The sequence below is a fragment of the Triticum urartu genome, chromosome 3, assembly GCF_003073215.2.
Source record: "Triticum urartu cultivar G1812 chromosome 3, Tu2.1, whole genome shotgun sequence".
In the NCBI taxonomy this organism is placed as follows: Eukaryota; Viridiplantae; Streptophyta; class Magnoliopsida; order Poales; family Poaceae; genus Triticum; species Triticum urartu.
The window spans coordinates 87,555,739-87,576,808 of record NC_053024.1 but is presented as its reverse complement, the minus strand read 5'-3'; the positions used below and the strand labels follow the sequence as shown (position 1 = coordinate 87,576,808).

The window sequence follows — 21,070 nt, the reverse complement described above, 5'->3', positions numbered from 1 at the left end:
TAGAAAGTTAACGAGTAGAAACTAGTAACCGCCCTCCCAATCAACTCTACGCTTATGTTACACTAACCCCTCCCCCCCCCCCCCATTAATAAGGCTACCTCAGCATTGCGTGTTAGGCCAACTTCACCGCGCTATCCCATCCTATATGCATGCGTCTGTTTAGAGTAAAACAGACAAACTAGACGGCCCAGCGCGCGGGCGCAAACAAATTTTGTTCATTTTTTGTCCGCTTTTGACTCATCCCGGTCCAAGTTTGTGCCGCTTTTAAGGTGAAACGGACAGCACGCGGGCGGGCAGGGCGTCTGCGCGTGTCCTCCCCTGGCTCACCCGTCGATGGCAGAGGGGCTCCTTTTTCTACCCCCCTCCCTCCGGCCGCACCCCCTCCACTCTTCTCAACTATCCCCACTCTTCCCTCGCCGCCGCAACCGCCACTGCCATTGCAGCTGTACAGCTCGGACGTGCGCTCGTCCAGCCTCTTCCCCTCAGTGCCCCCGAGCTACCCAACCACGGCCACCTGATTTGCGCACCCGCCGGCCGGATTTGGGGCGGATCCGGTCGGTCTTGAGCTCGCCCGACTGTGGGAGGCCGCGCCACGCCATGGACTGGCCGAGCACCGGGGCGGAAGGCCCTGGCAGGGCCGCAAGGCCGCATGCAGGCAGTGGCTCCTCCTCTGGCCGCTCGGATCTACACCGTCGGTGGTCCGGCGGCAGATACATGAATGGCGGTCAGTCGGGCTCAGTGCTAGCCGAAAAGCTCGCCGGCGCATCGTTGCAACACATTAAGTGCGACCACTGCCCAAAGAAGGTCATGCGCCACGTGTCTACAACGCCGGAACATTCCGGATGGGTGTTCATCAAGTGCTTAAACGATCGGGTATGTGTTCTTTTTAGCTTCGGTTTGTGCTCCTAGATTTGACTAGTTGTGCTAACTTAAAATTTTATGGTGTAGCATGGATGCAAGTTTTGGTATTGGGAAGAAGAGTACATCGATATATTGATACAGCGCAATTTAGTAAATGTTCGTGCACTTTTAGCTAGCATAGAGACTAGAGATGAGACTAGCGCACTTGTTGATAGATTAGAGACTAGACATAAGACTAGATGCGAGGAAGCAACCTCTACTTCTTTAGACTCGAAGAAGAAAGAAGCACGCAAGATCGAGCCTCCTCCACAGATAAACAATGAATGCATCGAGAAGGCACTAATCCAACTTACAAGAGCAGTTATGAAAGTTGGATATCTTCTAAAATGTATTCTTGTGGTTCTTGTTTTCTTTGATCTTACTTTTCTAATCAAAATTTGGTGATGTATCCTCATGTACCAAAAATGAATGATAAAAAAGTTAAGGGCTTGCAAAAAAATGTATGCGAACAGGATACGTCCGCACATTGGGGGCACGGCCACCGCATCCCAGAAACGGTCCGGAGACGACCCCATTGCCCTACCCAAACGGACAAAATCCGGGCAAAACAGACGTCCGTTTGGGATCGCGTGGTGGAGTTGGCCTTACTACGCCAGAACATCATCGATCATAGGCAATGGCAGGTGCGAGATGCTACGCTCTCCTTGTCGTTGGCGTCGTCCTGCCAGCCCAGCTATGCGGATGCACGACGTACGTCGGTGGCGAAGGCTTTACCGTGGAGTTCATCCACCGGGACTTTGTTCAGTCGCCGTTCCACAATCCGTCGCTCACCTCGCACGGCCGCCTGCTTGCCGCCGTGCGGCGTTTCGCTAAAGTTTTCGTTTTAAAAAAAACACTTATGTTTCGGTAGACTCCTCTAAACACATCGAGAACTGAGATTGTCCCATACCCCTTTATAATAAAGGGCAAGATGATCTTTATAAAAGTATGCCGTGAATCCTCGTATACGGATTACACAGACAAGAACGGGCCGGCCCACTAAGCCATGCCCCTCCTAACAATAAAAGCAGGGTAAAAATAGAATAAAAAGGTGAACTCATGTGGGCGGATGCACGACGTACGTCGGTGGCGAAGGCTTTACCGTGGAGTTCATCCACCGGGACTCTGTCCAGTCGCCTTTCCACAATCCGTCGCTCACCTTGCACGGCCGCCTGCTTGCCGCCGTGCGGCGTTCCACTAAAGTTTTCGTTTTAAAAAAACACTTATGTTTCGGTAGACTCCTCTAAACACATCGAGAACTGAGATTGTCTCATACCCCTTTATAATAAAGGGCAAAATCATCTTTATAAAAGTACTAGTAAGTGTGCACGTGCAACACACGTCTTTATTAACGCATAAATTTTACTCTTTTACAACCTACAACGCACGTTTTCTTGCACAAGGCAAGATTCTCTACACATCTAGGTTACAACCTACAACAAATATATTTGAACACAGTTTCCAACTTGCAAGCAGGTGGTAAAATCAAGAAAATACGAAGGTCATCCTTTTAGGAATTAGAGGTCCTCGTCAAGGATTTCATTGTTTCTCTCCTTATTTTTATTGCCACCTGGCTATCATAAAGAGTGAAAATGTTACATACATCTTAGTGTCATATAATCCTATTCAAGTGTTAATATAATAAAATATTCTTGATGACCTTTAACACTTCCAAAAACACTCACTGCGAAACATAAAAGTGTTCAGTTGTCTTAACAAATACTTGTAAAACTGAAAAAACAAATTCATGGCGTAAATTTAAAAATTAACATAAAAATAATGCCGAAGAAAATGTAAGTATAAATAAATTTGAACTAAACTTGACATATTTCAAAATCAAAACCTTTATATGGCTGGCAATGAATCATCCTATACAACAAAATATGAGTGTCGGACAAAATACCGCCCGTAGATACTCCATGAAATTTAACATTCAGAGACCACAACTTGCATGATTATGAAATTTTGATAGGTTCAATAACAAATACCGATAAAAATCTTAATAGTTTTATAAAACTTTCAAAATGATTGTGAATGAATACTTTTTGTACCCCTTGTGACTGTATAAAACGATCGCACATCCACATAGTCAAACTGAACACACCTGATAAAAAAGAATTAGACAAAGTCCAATACTGAATACAAACCAAATGACCAAATGCGCTAGGGATAAAAAAAATGAATTGGACAACATCGGACGCTATATCTGATCTGACTTAGACCAAAAGGGCTAAAATACCAGCTCAGAAAAGAAAAGAAATGACCCCTTAAAAAAGAAAAAAGAGCTAAAAAAAGCACACTTGTCTCTCCCTCTCGGTTCTCCTCACCTCTCTCACCAACCTGCCCCTAACCTTATCCCTTCACTGTCTCCCCACTGCTCCCTATTCCATGGTGGCCACAAGCCCACAACACACACACACACACACTATCTCTCTCTACCTCCTCAGGCCGCCCATCCTCTTCGTCCCCATCACCGGAGCGAGGTCTTGCAGGCTCGCACTCCCCCCAATCTTCTCGGCCCCTCCTCGTCGAGTCTGTCGCCGAAGTGCCCAAGGATCCGCTCGAGCTCGGCATGGTCGCTGGGCGCGGGACTCGTCTCCATCAGATTGGGGGCAGTGGCAATCGTGCATCGCAACCTCCGCGCCCGGTGCCTTCATCTCCATCTCGCTCGTCGGTGGCTCCCACCACCCTGTGCGTGCGACTGCGCCGCACCCTGCCCTGCCTAGGTCCGGCAGCAGTGCCGCGGTGGCTGGTCCCTGCAAGGGCAAGCCGGCGCCATTAGACGATCTATTCCCCACTTCAGCTTTCATATCTGCTTGTATCTGATGTGAGTTACTCCCCATTACCCACTTCTTCCAATCCCTAATTGCTATCCATTCCTGTATAGTACATATGTAGCTCAGTAGTCTAGGTTTAAGCATGAGAGTCATTTTAGAATCGGGGAGAAAAATTAGAAGTTGGGGTGATCCTATTTTGGTCTGCCTAATCTTGGAGTAAGCTGTTCGATTAGACGTTCTTAACTTGGTTGGGGCAACTGTTATGAGTGGGGATTCCAGTTAGTTAATATTCTTCAGGCAACCATACTGCGATAAAGCTGATTGATTGGTGGATTAGAATTCTGGGTGGCTAGGGGCGATAGGGACCAAGACAGATGAGGTTGATTTGGCTTGATCCTGCCAAAGAAATTTACTTCTATTTTGAAAAATGAACACATGTTCTTAGATGTGCAGGGTTAAGTTTCCAAATGTGAGGTTTATAGCAAATCAAAGAGGATCAAGAGAAGCATAGTACGATAGTACAGTAGGATAAGCATGTATGACTGTAGGATAATACAGTTTGAAGAATGATGATGGTATGGTTCTCATATATAGAGGACGGTGGTTGGCTCAAAGAGTTTATCACCTCAAAAATTTCCTTTCTTGGAATAACTTGCCTTATTAGAAGTCCATAAACATCTCTGGCATCTTCAGTACTACTTACGGCAGCTGCACAAGTGTTATTCATGATATAGCACGACCTTTTAGATATATTTCTTGTTGTCCCGGCCCCCCTGTTAAAACAGAAGTGCTTTTGCAGGCTTACAAGAAATGGATTTTGAAGACCATCTAACTATCTAAGAGTCATGGAATTCGTTCCATCCTAAATTTTTGGGACTCTGGAATAAACACAAAGATGGGAATGGGGATGCGTACCTGCCTGCCATACACATTGACATGTTTTCAATACTCATCCCGAAGCTTTTCAGCGTTGTACAGAAGAAGTTATTGACAGGTTTACTTCATGATAGTCTTGGCTTTTGTTTTGGCCAAAATGATCAGGTACTTACTCACATAATTTCTGAATATTCCAGTTATTTGTTGAATGCATCAGTTAGACTACTGTGATACATCAAAGCTTCTCTGTAACTGAAACGACATAATTTTGGAGGAGGACTATCCTGTTTCCAAATCCTAGCTCTGCCATTGATTCTACCTGAATTTACTTTAGTAGATTTTCTCTTGTAAAATCCAAACTGTTTCCGAGCCTATATGTTTGGTTTAATATTTTTGTTTATCATGCAATACTTATCCCGCAGCCATCTAATATGCAAATTTGATAATAGAAGACGACCTCATTTATGTACAGAAAAAATGCATATTGTTGGACTGGGTTTTCTTCCGCACTCTCTTGGATCAGGTTACAAATACATCATACTGACTGGGTTTTATTCATTCAGTCATATAGATTTGAATACTATACTGTTAAACCAATATGATGGAGGGCTCCAGTTTGATGCACTGTTAAAATTCATGTTGAAGTTACAGGAGGTAGATCTATTATGGTTTGCACAAAAATGATGCATTGATCAGCACATTGTTGTAAATATGCAAATTTGAGAGTGAAGAACATTGTTATAAGGATGCAAATTTGACATGGATTAGGGAAGCAAATGAAGAACGCACATATATGTTAAATAGAATTTTGTGTAAAATCAGGAACTGGTCGGCCCCATAAGTTAACCCAATTGAATATCCTGTAAAATCATACCCATGTTCCTTTGGTGCAGGCAGGTGCGTTGCCTGAGGAGTTCGTCGGCGCCTACGTCGTCGGCCGCGAAAGGGGGCGATGGCCAAAACTGGCTGGGCGGCGACGGCGCAACAGTGGCTTGCGGCGCCGACGTCTCACTGCAGTGTCCGTCTGAACAGCGACATCGAAGAAAGACACTGAGATTAACTGGGATGGAACCGGCCACATATTGCGCACAAGAGGATAGTCTGCACCTACTTTCGCGAGAAGCTCTTCGGCGCGGTCGTCGTCCGCGCCACATGGCTGCGATGGCGCAGGACAGGCTCTGCGGCTGCGACGTACGTCCGGGTGGGCAAGGGTAGGAAGATCCATCTGATTCCCGTAAGTTTAGCTACTTGTTGTTAGGCGGACGTGTTTAATTGCCGTTAATTGTGGCTAATTTTCTGTAGTTTAGCCATTTGTTGTTGGGACGCGAACAGAATTTGTGAAACCGTTCCGATCTTGCGCGAGCGTGTGTTTAATAGTAGTGTAGATGTGGCTAATTTTCTGTAGTTTAGCCATTTGTTGTTGGGACGCGAACAGAATTTGTGAAACCGTTCCGATCTTGCGCGAGCGTGGGTCCGGCAGAGTTTTCGTCCGCCAAGTTCTCCTGTTTAATAATAGTGTAGATGCCGTGAATCCTCGTATACGGATTACACAGACAAGAACGGGCCGGCCCACTAAGCCATGCCCCTCCTAACAATAAAAGCGGGGTAAAAATAGAATAAAAAGGTGAACTCATGCGGACTCGAACTCAAGACCTCACACTTAAGCACACGTGTTGCTAACCAATTCACCCACCACACCTTGTGAAAATTTGTGGCGCCAAATAAATAAGAAAACACAACAGCATTCATACATATGAAATATTTTCTAAAAAAAAGGTTCAAACTTTTACTGAACAAAACAGGAGCGATTTTGAAATGCCGTATTATTATTTTCGTTTCTCCTGATTGTAAATTTTTTATTTATTTTCTATTTTTTTTTTCAAAATTCACAGACTATTTTTAAATATTGAACATTTTCTTAAATATGTGAACTTTTCAAATTCGTGAATATTTTCTTAAATTCGTGAACTTTTTCTAAACTATTTTGTCAAATTTGTGAACTTTTTTCAATTTAGTAATTTACCAAACTCTTTTGTCAAATTTGTGAACTTTTTTCAATTTAGTAATTTACCGAACTCTTTGCTCGTGTCCGGATCGCTCCCAAGCCCACATCTGACCACCCCTCGTTCCGCGCCCGTGTTCTTAGCCCGCGCCAGCTACCCGCATTCATGCCGATGTTGTGTCTCTCCACATTGAACACGACTCAGGATGGATGCGACCTCTCGCTGCCTCCGCCATTGAAGCGACGCGTTGGTCGATGGCGCCGCCCGAGAGCGTCTCTGGTGTCTGCGCATGTTCAATGCCAGAGACGCGTTACTGGATGGGACGGACGGATATCTACCACGGCGATTCTATTGCATGTTCATTTGTATGCCGTTATTAAGCAGGCTCGCCGTCTGAGAGATGACGGGACGGGTGGACAACCACTATGACCGCGAGCGGGAATGATCTATGGGACAGTCTGTCACTAGAGATGAAGCATGCGGTGGCCACCCTTGCCGTCGCGTGGCAGAACCGCCATGCCAGGCGAAATGAGGCTGGCTTGCCTGCCAGTTCGCCCAAGGTCTCCGACGAGAAGACAACTCCACGATGGAGACGGGCTCAAACGACATCATCCCGGCTCCCGTGCCTCATGTGCACGTCAGCTTCACCATGGAGCAGGCGCAGGCGCAATACAACGCCGCCATGGCGGAGGTGCAGCCTGGGCCAGCACCTTTGTTCCAACAGGCGTGGGAGGGACATCGATACAACCTGTTCCTCCTAGAACAGCACCGGCTGGCGCAGGGCTAGATCTACGGCGAGTGCGCGGGCGAGAAGACCGTGTCGGACCATAGCCGCAATGAACCCTAATTTCGTCGCAGAGCAGTGTGTCATCTATGATGTCGTCCGCGCTCAAGCCACTGCTCGCCAGGAAATAAGGATGGTAGGATACGGGCATAATTTTGTGCCCACGGATAGTACCCATACCCTACCCGTTAAGTCATGGGTAGGGCACGGGTATAGCATTTCATCCATGGATATATCCATACTCTACCCATTTATACTAAATATGTGAACCTTACCCATGATAAAAAGTGTACCTATTTTAAAGTTGTGTTGTGAGATTGTGAACCTATGTTAAAGTTGTCACCAATTATCATTTTGAATTAAGATAATTGTCATGTAGCCATCCATCTATTATTGAGTTGAGATCAATGTTTTTTTCCTCAAATGTGCTATAGATGAATGTAAAATTGCGAATAATTTGTATACTGTTTGATCTACCCATTGGATATCCAATGCGTATGGGTACCCATCGGGTATGGGTACGGATAAAGTTTCGTACCCATGGGTACGGGTATGAGTATGGTATTGCTCTACCCGCTCCATACCCTACCCATTGCCATCCTTACCAGGAAACGACTGCCGCTGAGGCGCAGCTCTGGGCCATCACAAAGGAGAACAAGGTCAGTTGTGTCTCCTACATGTCGCCAATGAACCATCAGGCGGCCCGGTGGGACAACAACAACCCGGCTAACTGAACAATCCGAGTCAGCGTATATAATTGCCCAACAGGAGGCGCGGGTATTGCGCACAACCAACTTCTCCCGGGTATAGTCCCATCTCGTCTGTGAGAGGAGATGACGAAAAGATTTCCAACTATATAAAAGGTGTTGCTGCTGCATTTGAATCACAACTACTGAAAACTATACCATACTGAATTTTCAGTTATCTATTTTAAATTACAATTTTTGGTTTTTGTTTGTCTAACTGAATTAAAAAATTAACCGGATGGTAAAAACCAAATTTTTGGTTTATACCGAACACCCACTCCTAGTTGCCGGTTTTTCAATTTTTTTTAAAAAAATCATAGTTTAAAGAAAAGTCTGCAAGTTTAAATAAGTTTATCGGTATGATAGAAGTACACAAATGGAACAAAAAGTCCATGAAATTGAAAAAAAATTATCGATTTGAGAAAAGTACATAAATGTGCCAAAAAGTTCGGGAAATTGAAAAAAATAAGCACTTTTGTAGGGGTTTTTTTTTCAAATCAATGAACTTTTTCAGTTTTCCAATTTTTTTCCAAATTCGTAAACTTTTTTTCAAATCGGTGAACTTCTTCAGTTTCACGAACTTTTTTGTCCTTGGAGCTAGGGGTGGGCATAACAACCGACAAACCAAATACCAAACATAAAGAACTAATTTTTTTATTTTTTGTGTTGGTGTTGGAAAATTTCTGCCACATGTTCGTGTTATAATATTTATTACTGTACATAAAAATTATTTGCATTTTCAAAAAATTGTTCACTATTTCAAAATTTGTTCTTGTTTTCAAATTTGTTTCTTTTTTCATAAATATTTGAGATTCCCAAAAAATTGTTCGCATTTCACAAATGTTTGACATTACAATATTTTGTTCAGAAACTTGAAATGCTCGCGTTAAAAAAATATTTATTTATTTTCAAAAAGAAAATCATCAGCTCCCCCACAAGGCACCTCAAGGGGTTGGCCATCCTCGAAACCCTGACGGCCTGGTCTATCTGGAAGCAGCGAAACCGCTGCGTTTTCAATGGCGAGTCCCCCTCCGCTTCCTGGCTCCTTGAGCTTATCCAGAGCGATGCACGCTCTTGGGCTAGGGCTGGAGCTCACGGTCTTATTGTGCTGCTGCCATAGGAGCTTAGCCATGTATCCGGGCTGCGCAGCCCGTCATCACTGCTCCCTGCTCCTTGTCTTGCCTGCGTGCTAGACCACCGAGCCCCCCCCCCTGTACTTCCTCTTCCTATCAATGCAACGCCCCCCCCCCCCCCCCCCCCCCCCCCCCGCGCGCGCGCGGGTACTCACTCTTTCTACCTATCAATAAAAAGATATGCTCTCAAGCGTATTCGCGAAAAAAAAGTGCCATGCCACCATTGCAAGGATACGTGGGTTACTAATATACTAAGACCATTTGGATCACTAAACTAGTGTAAGACAAGGCAGCTAGCTAGGTGAAGTTGTGATTCTCAAAAAAAAAAAACTAAAAAAATAGGTGAAGTTGTGGTGACGTACACGTAGGCATGCATGGATGTACCGATTGGTACACGAGTACTTGCACACATGCATTACTAGACAAGAGTGTAGAGAGGAGGTTGGGTTGTTGGTTCGGAGGAGGTGTTGGGGTTGGTCGACGATGGTTGAGCTTGGAGACGTGGAAACGGTCGACGATGCATGCATGATCGATCTCTTTGGGCTTGGTGAAGGAATCAAAGCCGGCTGATGAAGAGGTCGAAGTAGTGCGGAGCCATGCATCCAGCGTGTGTTATTGGTGGTACGCGATTCCCGATCGATCCAGCGCCGGTTGCGGCAACGGAACGGAATGGAATCCAAACGAGAAGAGATGCGCCCTTGGTGCTCCGTACCAGAGGTGCGCGTAGCCTGTGGGCAGAGCACTTTTGAGCTCCTCCTCCTCGCCGTCGACCCGTCGTTCATGCTGCACGTCGCTGCCCGCACAGCTCCGGCGGCACTCGTCTGCGTGCTGCACGTCTGCCTTGACGTCGTCGGCGATGGGAGGTGGATGGAGGCTGAGGCCATGGCCGGTTGGGAGGCTCGCGGGTAGAGGGGTCAATGTGAGGAGAAGGGCCATTTTGAGGTGGTGTCGGACGCGGAAGCATGGCGGATGGGAGAGAAGGTGACCTAGTTGCAACGACAAGAATTCTAGCGTTGCATGTGGAGCGTGGGCGGTGACGTCTTATATCAGTGGATGTGGGTCACCGAGGAAGACATTGTTGTGTGCTGCCGAGGTCATCTTTTGAGTGTCCAGTTATATTGTCTGTTTGCACGTTAGCCCGTCGTCTAGCCGAGGGGCCTGTTTCGTCTCGTGTCGTGCACTAATGAATGAATGGCGGGGAAAAAAGAATAGACCCCTCTCGACAGAGATTTTGGTGAAGCTCGTCCGGTGTGGGCGGGCATCGATGTCTCTGGTGAACGTGCGAGCACTTGATGTGCCTCGGCTTGCGGCGATGGCATGGCGACCACCGACCGCCACCGGCGGCATGAGAAATTGGTGAGGAAGGAGGCCAGTTTTGTCGAGATGGACAGGGTTGCTAGTTGTTGATTGGTTAAATAGTCAGTACTCTGACCGGCCGGTTGACCACCGTTGGAGTCGACGTACGTCAAGCAAGATACCGTTGGGGTATTGATTAATTCTTTTTGTTACTCCTGGACTTGATCGAATTAAGTTGATTCTGAATAGAGGCCGGCCGCGTACGGCATTGCAAGACAAGATGCAAAAAGGGGTGGTTGACTCATGCAATGCAGCTCCATGTATACTATGCTAAGCTATGCTGCTTATCTTTGTCGCAGAAAAAAGACTTGTTTTTCTCTCCATGGAAAACCATCGAAACAGAAAGCTGGCTGTCCCTACAAGAGTCGTACGGTGCGGGGGTTCATCGAGTGGACGCACGCATGCGAGTTGAGTCGAGTCGAGTCGAGTCGAGTCACGCTTATTTATTTGCAAAATGTCAGCGAGCGAGCGAGCGATCGATCGACCGATGTTCTTTTTTGTTTTGAGCATTCGATGGATGGAGACACGCATCATGCATGCATACGTACGGGTCGCCCAAGCACGGGTCATGTGTACGCGCGCATTATCCAAAGTGCAACACATGGATCGCGAGCATCCAAACGCTGAGTTCATGGTGCTACAGAGAGACAGAGGCGGGAGGAGAGGGGTAGGAGCTCGCGCAGTCGGCAGCGGCGAAGGTGACGGTGCCCTTGTCCAGGTCGAACCCCACCCGGAAGTTCTGCTGCGCGATGTTCCCGATGATCGCCACCGACCGATCGTCCGTCACCGGCGCCATCGCCAAGCACACGGTCCCCACCGGCAGCTCCGCGAACGCGTTCCGCGCCTGCAGCGTAATCGTTGCGCCGCCGCCAAACTCCAGCGTCACTTCCGGGAAATTCTTCTCCCAATCCTGCGTCGCACCGCCCACGCCCACGTCATAGCACAGATCCAGCTGCTTCTGCGGCGACTGCTTGCGCGGGAGCTTGATGCTCTTGCTGAGCTCCTCCACGATCGGGTCCAGCAGCGCCTTGTCGAGGAACGTCAGTGACGTGCCAGAGTCGACGATGATGGGGTACGGCTTCGGCGGCGCGATGGTCGAGCTCCCGATCTTGACGGACGTGAGCAGGATGGTGTAGAAAGCGTCCACGGCGGAGGGGATCAGCGGCGTGGTCACCGCGCCCGGCTCCGTCACGGTGGCGCGGGCGCCAAAGTCGAGGATGGACGAGACGTTGACGTAGAAGGGCGCGAGGCAGTAGGCGAATCTCCGGCCGAGCGACGTCAGGGCTCCGATCTGGTTCACGAGGGAGCCGTTCCCGGCGCCAAGGCCGACGTAGCCGGCCAGCTGGAACGTGTTGCCGGTCGCTTTCGTGGCGCAGCCGAAGTTGACCCTGGACAGATGCAGCTGCGGACGCTCGCGGCATCCAAGACAGCCGCCGGGAGCGTCGTCGAAGTAGAAGGTCTCGGTGGAGAGGATGCCGGACGTGGTGGAGCCGTCGCCGTAGGAGGACTGGTACTGACAGAATTGGTTGGCGTCGCAGGACGTGCCGTAGATCGCCTGGCACGAGGGTAGCCGGCAGGCCACGAGGCCGTAGGTCGACGAGGAGGACAGGTCGAACACCGGCGCTGCTCCCCCGGCGGCTGGCCGAGGACCGGAGGTAGAGGTTCCGTTTCTGCATTTGAACCACACGAGGTTGCTGCCGCTGTCGACGAGGGCGAGCATCCGGGTGGGCGGCGTGCCAATGTGGCATGTAAGGATTTGGTATGAATTGCTGATTTCCCGCCGTGTGCGTAATGGTGAATTGGAGAGAGATTTGTGATTTTGAAGGCGGTAATTAAGTTCGTGCTAAAAGATGATTAGTAGTTATACTTGTTAATTAGCAGGCGAACATTCCGGTGGCCAGACAGGGCAGCTGATTGATTCTTTTCCTTGGCCATAAAAATTGCATGAACATTGAATTTTTTACAACGGCAGCGATTAAACTGATTGCAAATTTTTCCCGTCTTCTTTTCTTTTGTTCTCCCCACTTTCTTCTCTAACCTCATTTAATAATTCAAATTTCATACTTAGTCAGTCCAAAAGTGCACACGGTCGATCGATTAAGCACACTGATCGGTATCGCTAATTCGGCCAAATAAAACCTTGTTGTGCAAGACTTATCCTAGCCGCCTCATCAACACCCCCCCCCCCCCCCCCCCCCCCCCCCCCCCCCCCCCCCCCCCCCCCCCCCCCCCCCCCCCCCCAAGCACACACACCTCCTCCCCTCTTCCTCACTCCACGGCATCAGCGAGAGCAAGAGGAATAGGGACCAATCTGTCCGTTTTTCGTTTCTCCCCTTCGGGTTTTGTTTCTCCGGTGACATCGATGAGGTGATTGCCGGCGATGACGTGTTGGACTAAGGTATGTCCAACCTCAACGATGTCTGATCCGGCTCCGGTGAAGGGCCTGTGAAAGTTTGTACCATAAAATTTGTTGGCTCTCTTCTGATCTCACTAGTTGGTGTGTCTTTCAATAAAAGCAATTGGTTGGCTTTTGATGTGACGACTTTGAATTGCCGCAAAAATAAAGATGTGACGACTTTGACATCTATTTATGTGTTGTACTGTGGCATGGTCTAGTTTCTCCAATCCTCGGGATTGGTGGTGATGGATTCCAAACCTAAACTACATGGGTTGATGCTCCTCCTGATGCTTCTTTAGTGACTCCTACATCTCGTCTAAAGGGGCTTGTAACTATTGCGTCCTTAAAGCCTGGTGTGATGAAGGCGTTTGTAGGTGTAATTTCTTTATTGTTGTTTCAGTGTAATTTTCAAACTCCGACGGGGGGCATGCAATTGGATGAATAAGAAGTCTAGTATGTTTTGCAATGCAATTTTATTTTATACTGGTCAATCTACGTCTAGTTGTCTTCCATTGTATCAGCTATTGTTTTCCTAATAAATATAAGATATAAGATGTCGTTTGGGAGTAGGGCATTTTTTTTAGAAAAAACTCCATAAAGCTTTTTTTTGTAAAAAATGCAAATAACTTTTTCAAGTGTCAAAAAATTCTGTAAAAATCATACATGTTCATATTGATCTGTTTTACATGTGTGTAAAGTCGGACGATGAAATACATTATGGTTGGAGCTACACACAAAAGGGAATATCGTGATCATTTCAAAACCATCTTCAAATTTTACACACATGTACTACTATACATCAGTATGAACGCGTGTGTTCTTTAGATTTTTTGAAACTTAAAAATGAGGTTTAAAATTTTAAAACAAAGGGCTCCATGGAGCTCCTCCTCCAATTAGCACTTTCAGTCGTTTCGGTGTCTCTTAAAAAAAGACCACGGATAGGTCGACTCCTACACCATAAGATTGGGCCGCTTATATGCGTTGGATCGCCTTTGTGTTGCCCCTGCACATCGCTCGCGGCTCCCCAGGTCTCCAGTAGGCGCGCTACCCGTCTCACTCCTATCACCGGGTGGCTAGCAACAACTAGAGTCATCGCTCGCAGTAGAGAGCCCTCGCTGACCGCCGCCACTCTCCACTCGTCCCCATTTTAGGATGGCTTGCCGCATCACTGCTCAGGTGCATCCCTTGTCACCGAATGTCTCGCAACACATTGGGCCACTGCTCACAATAGAGCGTCCTGGTGGTCGTATGGCATCATCGTTTTTCGTTGGTCGGCAGGTAGCACTAGCAGAGCGACACGCGGATGCAACATCGCGGTTGTGCATGTCTGGTCGCTGGCCGGCTTGCGGCCACGCCATCAGCCAGTGGTACCAACCCCTCTACCGTTCGTTCGCATCGTTGTGAACCAGTCGCAGCAACATCGACTGGGGTGACAGCGTTGCCGCTAGGCAGTTGAAGCACCACTTGTCGTCACACGCATCTGGTACTAGCGGTATCGTCGCTGCTACTATGGATGATGGATCAACCAACTCAAATTGGTATGTTTTTTTTTTCAGAAAGATGATTACCCTTGGTCTCTACATCAGACCGATGCATTCGGCTAATTGGTAGGGTTTTTACCCAGGCCGTTTGCTTCAGACACAACATCGACCAGCTAAATCGTGATGATGCTACAATCACATGTTTGACCGCTTTAGTATATCAACTTATTGACATACGAAAATCAGCACTCCCGTCGTGCAGGTCATGCATCCTCTGAAAAGTAGTTTCGGAGATGAAAGTACATGTTGCATTCATGGTCCAACTTCGACACTGAGACACATCAACGCATGCATGCATAGATTTATTATGGCAAAACAATAGACGTAAGGGTTATTAGGCCCTGTTTGATTCATAAGTCTTATGACTTTTTCTAGTCTCTATTCCTTAAAAAGTCATTCCCTGTTTGTTTCTAGGGACTAAAAAATACCTAGTCACTCAGGTTATTTTTTTTTCTCAAATACGTAGGAGAGAGTGCGTATCATTCATTAGAGAAGAAAGGATACGAAATCCATGTCCACCGTTACAGCGTTATGTACAAGCGGATTTCCGCCTACCTTTGACTACCAAAGCCTACTACTCGCTGACATCCCACGCAACTTGAGCTACCTCGAACCCTATATTATCCTCCTTGAAGAGACCCCACAATTGTCCTTCCTCGTGAATCCGTTGCATGGCGTGTTGAAATGATGGCGTTGCTCCATTAAACACCACATCATTCCTATGCTTCCATAATGTCCACATGACCAGCAGACACTTTGCTCTGTGTGCTCTCCGGTTAGCCGAGACATCCTCCTGCCGTAGACACCATTGCTCAAGCGATTCCCCATATCTGGGCTGAACCTCCACCTTGTTGGCCATGCTTTGTCCCTCAGGTTATTAAATGACCATGTTACCCCTATTATATAAAAAAATAACAACCAAACAACATCATAGGGTGACGGGCCAATGGGTGCATGGAGGGGCATTGTTGGAAAAGTCCCAAAAAAGACTCTCCTTGAGAGTCTTCTTCATTTAGTATCAAAAAAGCAACTTTTAGTCCCTAGTAGTCCCTCCCGTTTGGTTAAAAAGTCTTTAAGAGAGACTTTTTTTAGTCCGTACACTAAAAAGTCCCGGAAACAAACACCCCCTTAGTTACTCCCTCCATCCCGAAATACTAGTCTTAGAAATAGATACAAATGAATGTATCTAAAACTAAAATACATTTAGATACATCAATTCTTTGGACAAGTATTTCTGGACAGAGGCGGTACTCGATAATCCTAGTTATTACTCCTTCCGTTCCGAATTACTTGTCTTGAATTTGTCTAGATACGGATGTATCTAGACTTATTTTAGTGCTAGATACCTTCGTATTCAGACAAATCTAAGACAAGTAATTCGGAATGGAGGGAGTACATGGTGATTAGCTATATCTACTCATGGTGATTAGAGGCGGGAGGAGAGGGGTAGGATTTCGCGCAGTCGGCCGCGGCGAAGGTGATGGCGCCCTTGTCCAGGTCGAAGCCGACCCAGAAGTTCTGCTGCGTGATGTTACCGATGACCGCCACATTGTCCGTCGCCGCGGACATGGCCAAGCACACGGTCCCCCGCTGCGGCTGTACGAACGCGTTCTTCGCTTTCAGGGTGATCACGGCGCCGCCGCCAAACCCCAGCGTCACCTCCGGGAACAGCTTCTCCAGCACCCAGTCCGGAATCGTACCGCCCACCTCGTAACACAGGTCCAGCAGCTTCTCCGGCGACTGCTGAGCTCCTCCACGATCGGGTCCAGCAGCGCCTTGTCGAGGAACGTCAGTGCCGTACCAGAGTCGACGACGACGGGGGACAGCTTCGGCGGTACGATGGTCGAGTTCCCGATCTTGACGGACGTGAGCAGGATGGTGTAGAAAGCGTCCACGGCCGACGGGACCAGCGGCGTGGTCACCGCGCCGGGCTTCGTCACGGTGGCGCGGGCGCCGAAATTGATGGAGGAGGCGTTGACGGATAAGGGCGCGAGGCAGTACGAGAACCTCCGGCCGAGCGATGTCTGGGCACCGATCTGGTCGATGAGGGAGAGGTTCCCGGCGCCGAGGCCGACGTTGCCGGTCAAGAGGAACGGGCTGCCGCCGGTCGTGTTCGTGTTGCAGCCGAAGTTGACTCTGGTCAGTTGCAGGCTTGCAGCTGCGAACGATCGCGGCATCCAACACAGCCGCCGGGAGCGTCGTCGAAGGTGAAGGTCTCGAGAGGATGCCGTCCGTCGTGGAGCCGTCACCGGAGGAGAAGTGGTACTGGCAGAGGGAGTTGGCGTCGCAGGAGGTGCCGCGGACCGCGTGGCACGAGGGCAACCGGCAGACCACGAAGCCGTAGGACGACGAGGAGGAGGTGTCGAACACGTAGCTCAACGCCCCCCCCCCCCCCCCCCCCCCCCCCGCCCCCGCGGCGGCTGGCGGAGGGCCGGAGGTTCCGTTGATGCATTTGAACGGCACGAGGTTGCCGCCGGTGTTGACGATGGCGAGCATCCGGGTGCGTGGCGTGCCGATGTTGATGTACATCAGGTACTCGTACGGACTGGACCTGATCTCGACCACGCCGCCGGAAGAACCGTACGAGCGCGCCGTGGAACGCCGCACGGCGGCAAGGACGCGGTCGTGCGAGGTGAGCGACGGGTCGTGGAGCGGCGACTTGGGTGGTCTACACCCGCCATTGTGTAGTACCTCTACACCCGGTCGCTTGCTAGAGTCCCGGTGGGGAGACGAATGTGGTAAGCAAGAAATGATAATTTCCTGCAATAATTTGATTGGAGAGAGATTAGAGATTTGAAGGCGGTAATTAAGTCCGTGCTTAAAGTTTTTTTTGTGATCACTTGTTAATTTGCTAGCACGCGAATATCTCAGTGGCAAGACAGACAACTTTTTTAGAGAAAAGTTTAGAGTCTGACTTTATAAATAAAGCCATCCGGCAGAGTCAACAATGTAGCCGTACCAAACGAAACGACACACCATTCGCAAAGTATCAACGCCAAAACACGGCAGACAGAAGTTAACATACATAGCTCCCAGGCTAGTACACGGCACACAGGCCGGAGACTCAGGAACGACGATAGTAGGGTCATCAGCTCCTAACCGCCGGCCTGAACTCGAGGAAGGGTAGTAGCTGTAGCCTGAATCTTGGTAGCCATATCATCAAATGCGTCCCGATCCTCCTCCTTAATCAAGAATCTCTACTGCTCCCTTCAAAAAAAAAAGAATCTCCACTACTGCAGCAATATGCAAGTTTTAAATAAGCAATCAGCGGGTTTAGCAGGAAAAATGTGTTCAATGGTAAACTTGTTCCTAGTCGTCCAAAGGGTCCAGCGCATGGCTGCGAATCCCATCCAGAACATTCTTCTCTGAGCCCCAACCAGGTTAGAAGCCAAAAGACAAAGTTCTAAGAAGGAAGCAGGCCTTCAAGAGACATGAAGCCGCGATCTGATACAACACCAAAATAGCTTAGCCAAGACACAGTTGAAGAAGATGTGAGTTGTGTCTTCTCTCTGGCCACATAAAGCACATCTATCAGATCGCGGACCATTACGCTTGCGAATCTGGTCAACTGCCGGAAGGCGCCCTCGTAGAGCTTGCCATAGGAAGACCTTAACCTTAGGAGGGATGCGGGCCCTCCGGACACTTAAATTTGGTAGTGGTCGATCCAGATATGAGTTTGCCATATAACGATTTCACAGGAAAAACGCCCAGATGTAGAGTGGGGCCAGGCCACCGAGTCCTCCTCCGAGAGCACAGGGAAGAGGGCAAAAGGACGTTGCCAGTCGACCAACTCTTCAAGAGACAGAGAACGAGCAGCTCAAGGTCCCAATTGTTGTCAGAGTCCTCCGTCAGAAAAATGGCAAGGACATTAAATCATTCAGAAACGGCAACGGTTAAACTACTGCATGATTTTCTCCTATTTGTTTCTTTATTATGTTCTCCTCGCTTTCTCATCTAACGTATTTCATAAATCTTTTGTGTTTTCCTCGTGAAAGAAAATGATTCTGCCAATACAAGAAAAACATATTTTGTCTTGTGTTTCTCAGTTATGCCGAGAGTATTATGTCGGTGGGATTGCAAGGGCGCTACGACAAGCAAAGACCCCAGCCATGATGATCAAGCTTGACATCGAAAAATCATTTGATACGGTGTCATGGGAATTCTTGCTGGAAGTTTTGCAGGCGAAGGGGTTCGGCAGGAAATGGTTGAATTGGATTTCAAATCTGCTTGCCACTCAATCCACTCGGGTGCTCATCAATGGGAAGCTTTCCGAGCCAATTATCCATAGAAGAGGTTTGCGCCAAGGCGACCCATTATCACCGCTCCTCTTCGTCATCGTCCTGGACTGCATGGCAACAATGTTCGCCAAATCATCTCAAGTAGGGATTCTAAAGCCCATTGGCAACCAGAGATTGGCCTACAGAACATCCCTATACACCGATGATGCAATTATATTCATAAACCCAGACATCCAAGAGATGAAGGCTGTTCAGGATATGCTAGACACCTTTGGTACAACATCAGGATTGCGTACGAACTATGGAAAGAGTTCATTAACACCTATCTGCTGCGGAGGGATAGATATGGAAGCAATTGCCGGGGAGCTGGGCTGTCCGATCAAGCACTTTCCTTGCACATACCTGGGTATGCCTCTCTCTGACTGCAGGATCACTAGAGCTGACTGGCAACCGGCGCTGGACAAGGTCTACGGCAAGATGAAAGGATGGAAATTAGCTCACTTCTCCATGGACGCCCGGCTGAGCCTAGTGCAACAGGTCCTCTCGGCCATGCTTGTCTTCCAAATGATCTCCATTGACCCTCCAGTCTGGCTACGCAAAGCTGTTGATAAGGTCCGAAGAGGATTCCTTTGGGAGAGCAAAGAGGTCGCCCCGGGCGGGAAATGTTTGGTAAACTGGAGGGCCGTATGCAGACCACGAGAGCTCGGAGGGCTTGGCATCACCAATGTTGAGGCACAGAGCACAACACTTAGAATGAGATGGCTTTGGCAAACATGAACCCAACCTGAAAAACCATGGCCAGGCTTGCCACTGCCCACGGATGAGCGTGTAAGGGCACTCTTCAATGCATCAGCGAAATTCCATCTTGGAAACGGCAAGAAGATAAGCTTTTGGACGGAACCTTGGCTCCTAAGTGCAAGTTCGAACATTTGCCCCCCTGAGCTCTACAAACACTGCACAAGAAAGAAGCTCACGGTGGCAGAAGCAATCGGCGGCACAAGATGGACAAGACATATCAAAGCAAACCCCTCGGGCCAAGCCATCCGGGAGTTCACCACACTCTGGGTGCAACTTCAACATGTGGTGCTGACCGACGAGCCGGACTGGGTGGAATGGAAATGGACGGCTGACGGACGATTCACGTCGGCATCAGCGTATGCGATTCAATTCGAGGGATCGATGTGGACTGAATTCAAACATATCATCTGGAAGGCCGACGCACCCATGAAATGCAAAATATTCTCCTGGCTTGCGGTGCTAAATTGATGCCTCACCGCCGACAACCTGGCCAAACGAGGATGGCTACACAATGCATCATGCAGTCTCTGCCAGAGGATGCCGGAGAGCGCATTTCACCTGCTCGCCTCATGCTCCTTCACCACAGAGCTTTGGCAGAGGGTGCTAAGCCGGTGCGGTCTACCGGCGATGCTGGCACCGTCCGCAACCGCGGCAAACCTTCTAGAATGGTGGGATCAAAGCCGGTCCAGGGTGCCGAGGGACCATAGACGTGGATGGAGCTCGCTGGTGCAGCTGGTCTGGTGGACGGCATGGAAAGAACGAAATGCGTGGATCTTCGTTAACAAGTTCTCGACGGGGGTGCAAGTCTTCCGCCGCCTGATTGAAGACATCAACACTTGAACGATAGTCGGTCGTAACAAGATCAATAACCTGCTGCATAGACCTCTAGAACCAAACTAGACATTAGGATACGGAATGCGGTGGTGCACATTTCGTGCAAATTTTGTAACTAACAGGCGTTGTCTTCCCTCTCTCATATTCAATGAAAAGCTGCACAGCAGCATTTTCGTCAAAAAAGTATTATGTCGGTCACTCGGCTGAAAGCACAAGTGCTCCCTGGGTGGTTTTGGTAATTAATGTCAACATATCTCTTGTTGGACTAACACTTTTACCTAGTATGTTTAAGATAAGTTCAACAATGGAGTGGCATGGACTAGAGGATGTGGAACCCCTTCAAGATGCTAAGGACAAAGGATTGGCTCAAGCTTCAAGATCAAGACTACATTTTCTATTTTAGTGATCCAAGATCACATTGAGTCTATAGGAAAAGCCAATACTATCAAGAGGGGATGAGGTGTTGCTTAATGGCTTGCTTTCTCAAAGTGCTTAGTGATATGCTCCAAAACCCTCAACTACCTTCCCACATCCACATATGACCTAAACCAAAAGTCAAACTCGGCCCCACCGATTCTATCTATCCGGCGCCACCGAGTTTCAAATGTCATAGCCACTGCCACAAACCCTAGCAAATTGGTTTCACTAATAGGGATCTCGGTCTCACCGAGATGGGATTGTAATCT

The 21,070-nt window shown here is 48.4% G+C and overlaps 1 protein-coding gene, 1 long non-coding RNA gene and 1 pseudogene across 2 annotated transcripts; 1 reads left to right on the top strand and 2 right to left on the bottom strand.

Annotated features, from left to right (window-relative positions):
* The first annotated feature begins 3,247 nt into the window (after positions 1-3,247).
* On the top strand, positions 3,248-5,966 carry LOC125543022. The gene is made up of 3 exons (XR_007298228.1): positions 3,248-3,727; positions 4,477-4,718; positions 5,447-5,966. It is a non-coding gene; the product is annotated as an uncharacterized LOC125543022 (long non-coding RNA).
* Positions 5,967-11,212: 5,246 nt separating this feature from the next.
* On the bottom strand, positions 11,213-12,510 carry LOC125546690 (aspartic proteinase CDR1-like). Its single transcript, XM_048710854.1, has 3 exons — positions 12,463-12,510; positions 11,666-12,418; positions 11,213-11,602 (listed from the first exon to the last, which is right to left on the bottom strand). Exons 1-3 carry the CDS (start codon positions 12,508-12,510, stop codon positions 11,213-11,215), a joined length of 1,191 nt encoding a protein of 396 aa, XP_048566811.1.
* A 3,416-nt stretch (positions 12,511-15,926) lies between these two features.
* On the bottom strand, positions 15,927-18,061 carry LOC125546689 (annotated as a pseudogene).
* Between the last annotated feature and the right edge of the window lie 3,009 nt (positions 18,062-21,070).

Coding starts and splice junctions, on each gene's coding strand:
- LOC125546690 (XM_048710854.1), bottom strand. CDS start 12,510: ATGGCCAAGGAAAAGAATCAATCAGCTGCCCTGTCTGGCCACCGGAAT. Junction 12,419..12,462: donor CCCTGTCTGGCCACCGGAAT/GTTCGCCTGCTA, acceptor ATCATCTTTTAG/CACGAACTTAATTACCGCCT. Junction 11,603..11,665: donor AGATCGGGAGCTCGACCATC/GCGCCGCCGAAG, acceptor TTCCTCGACAAG/GCGCTGCTGGACCCGATCGT.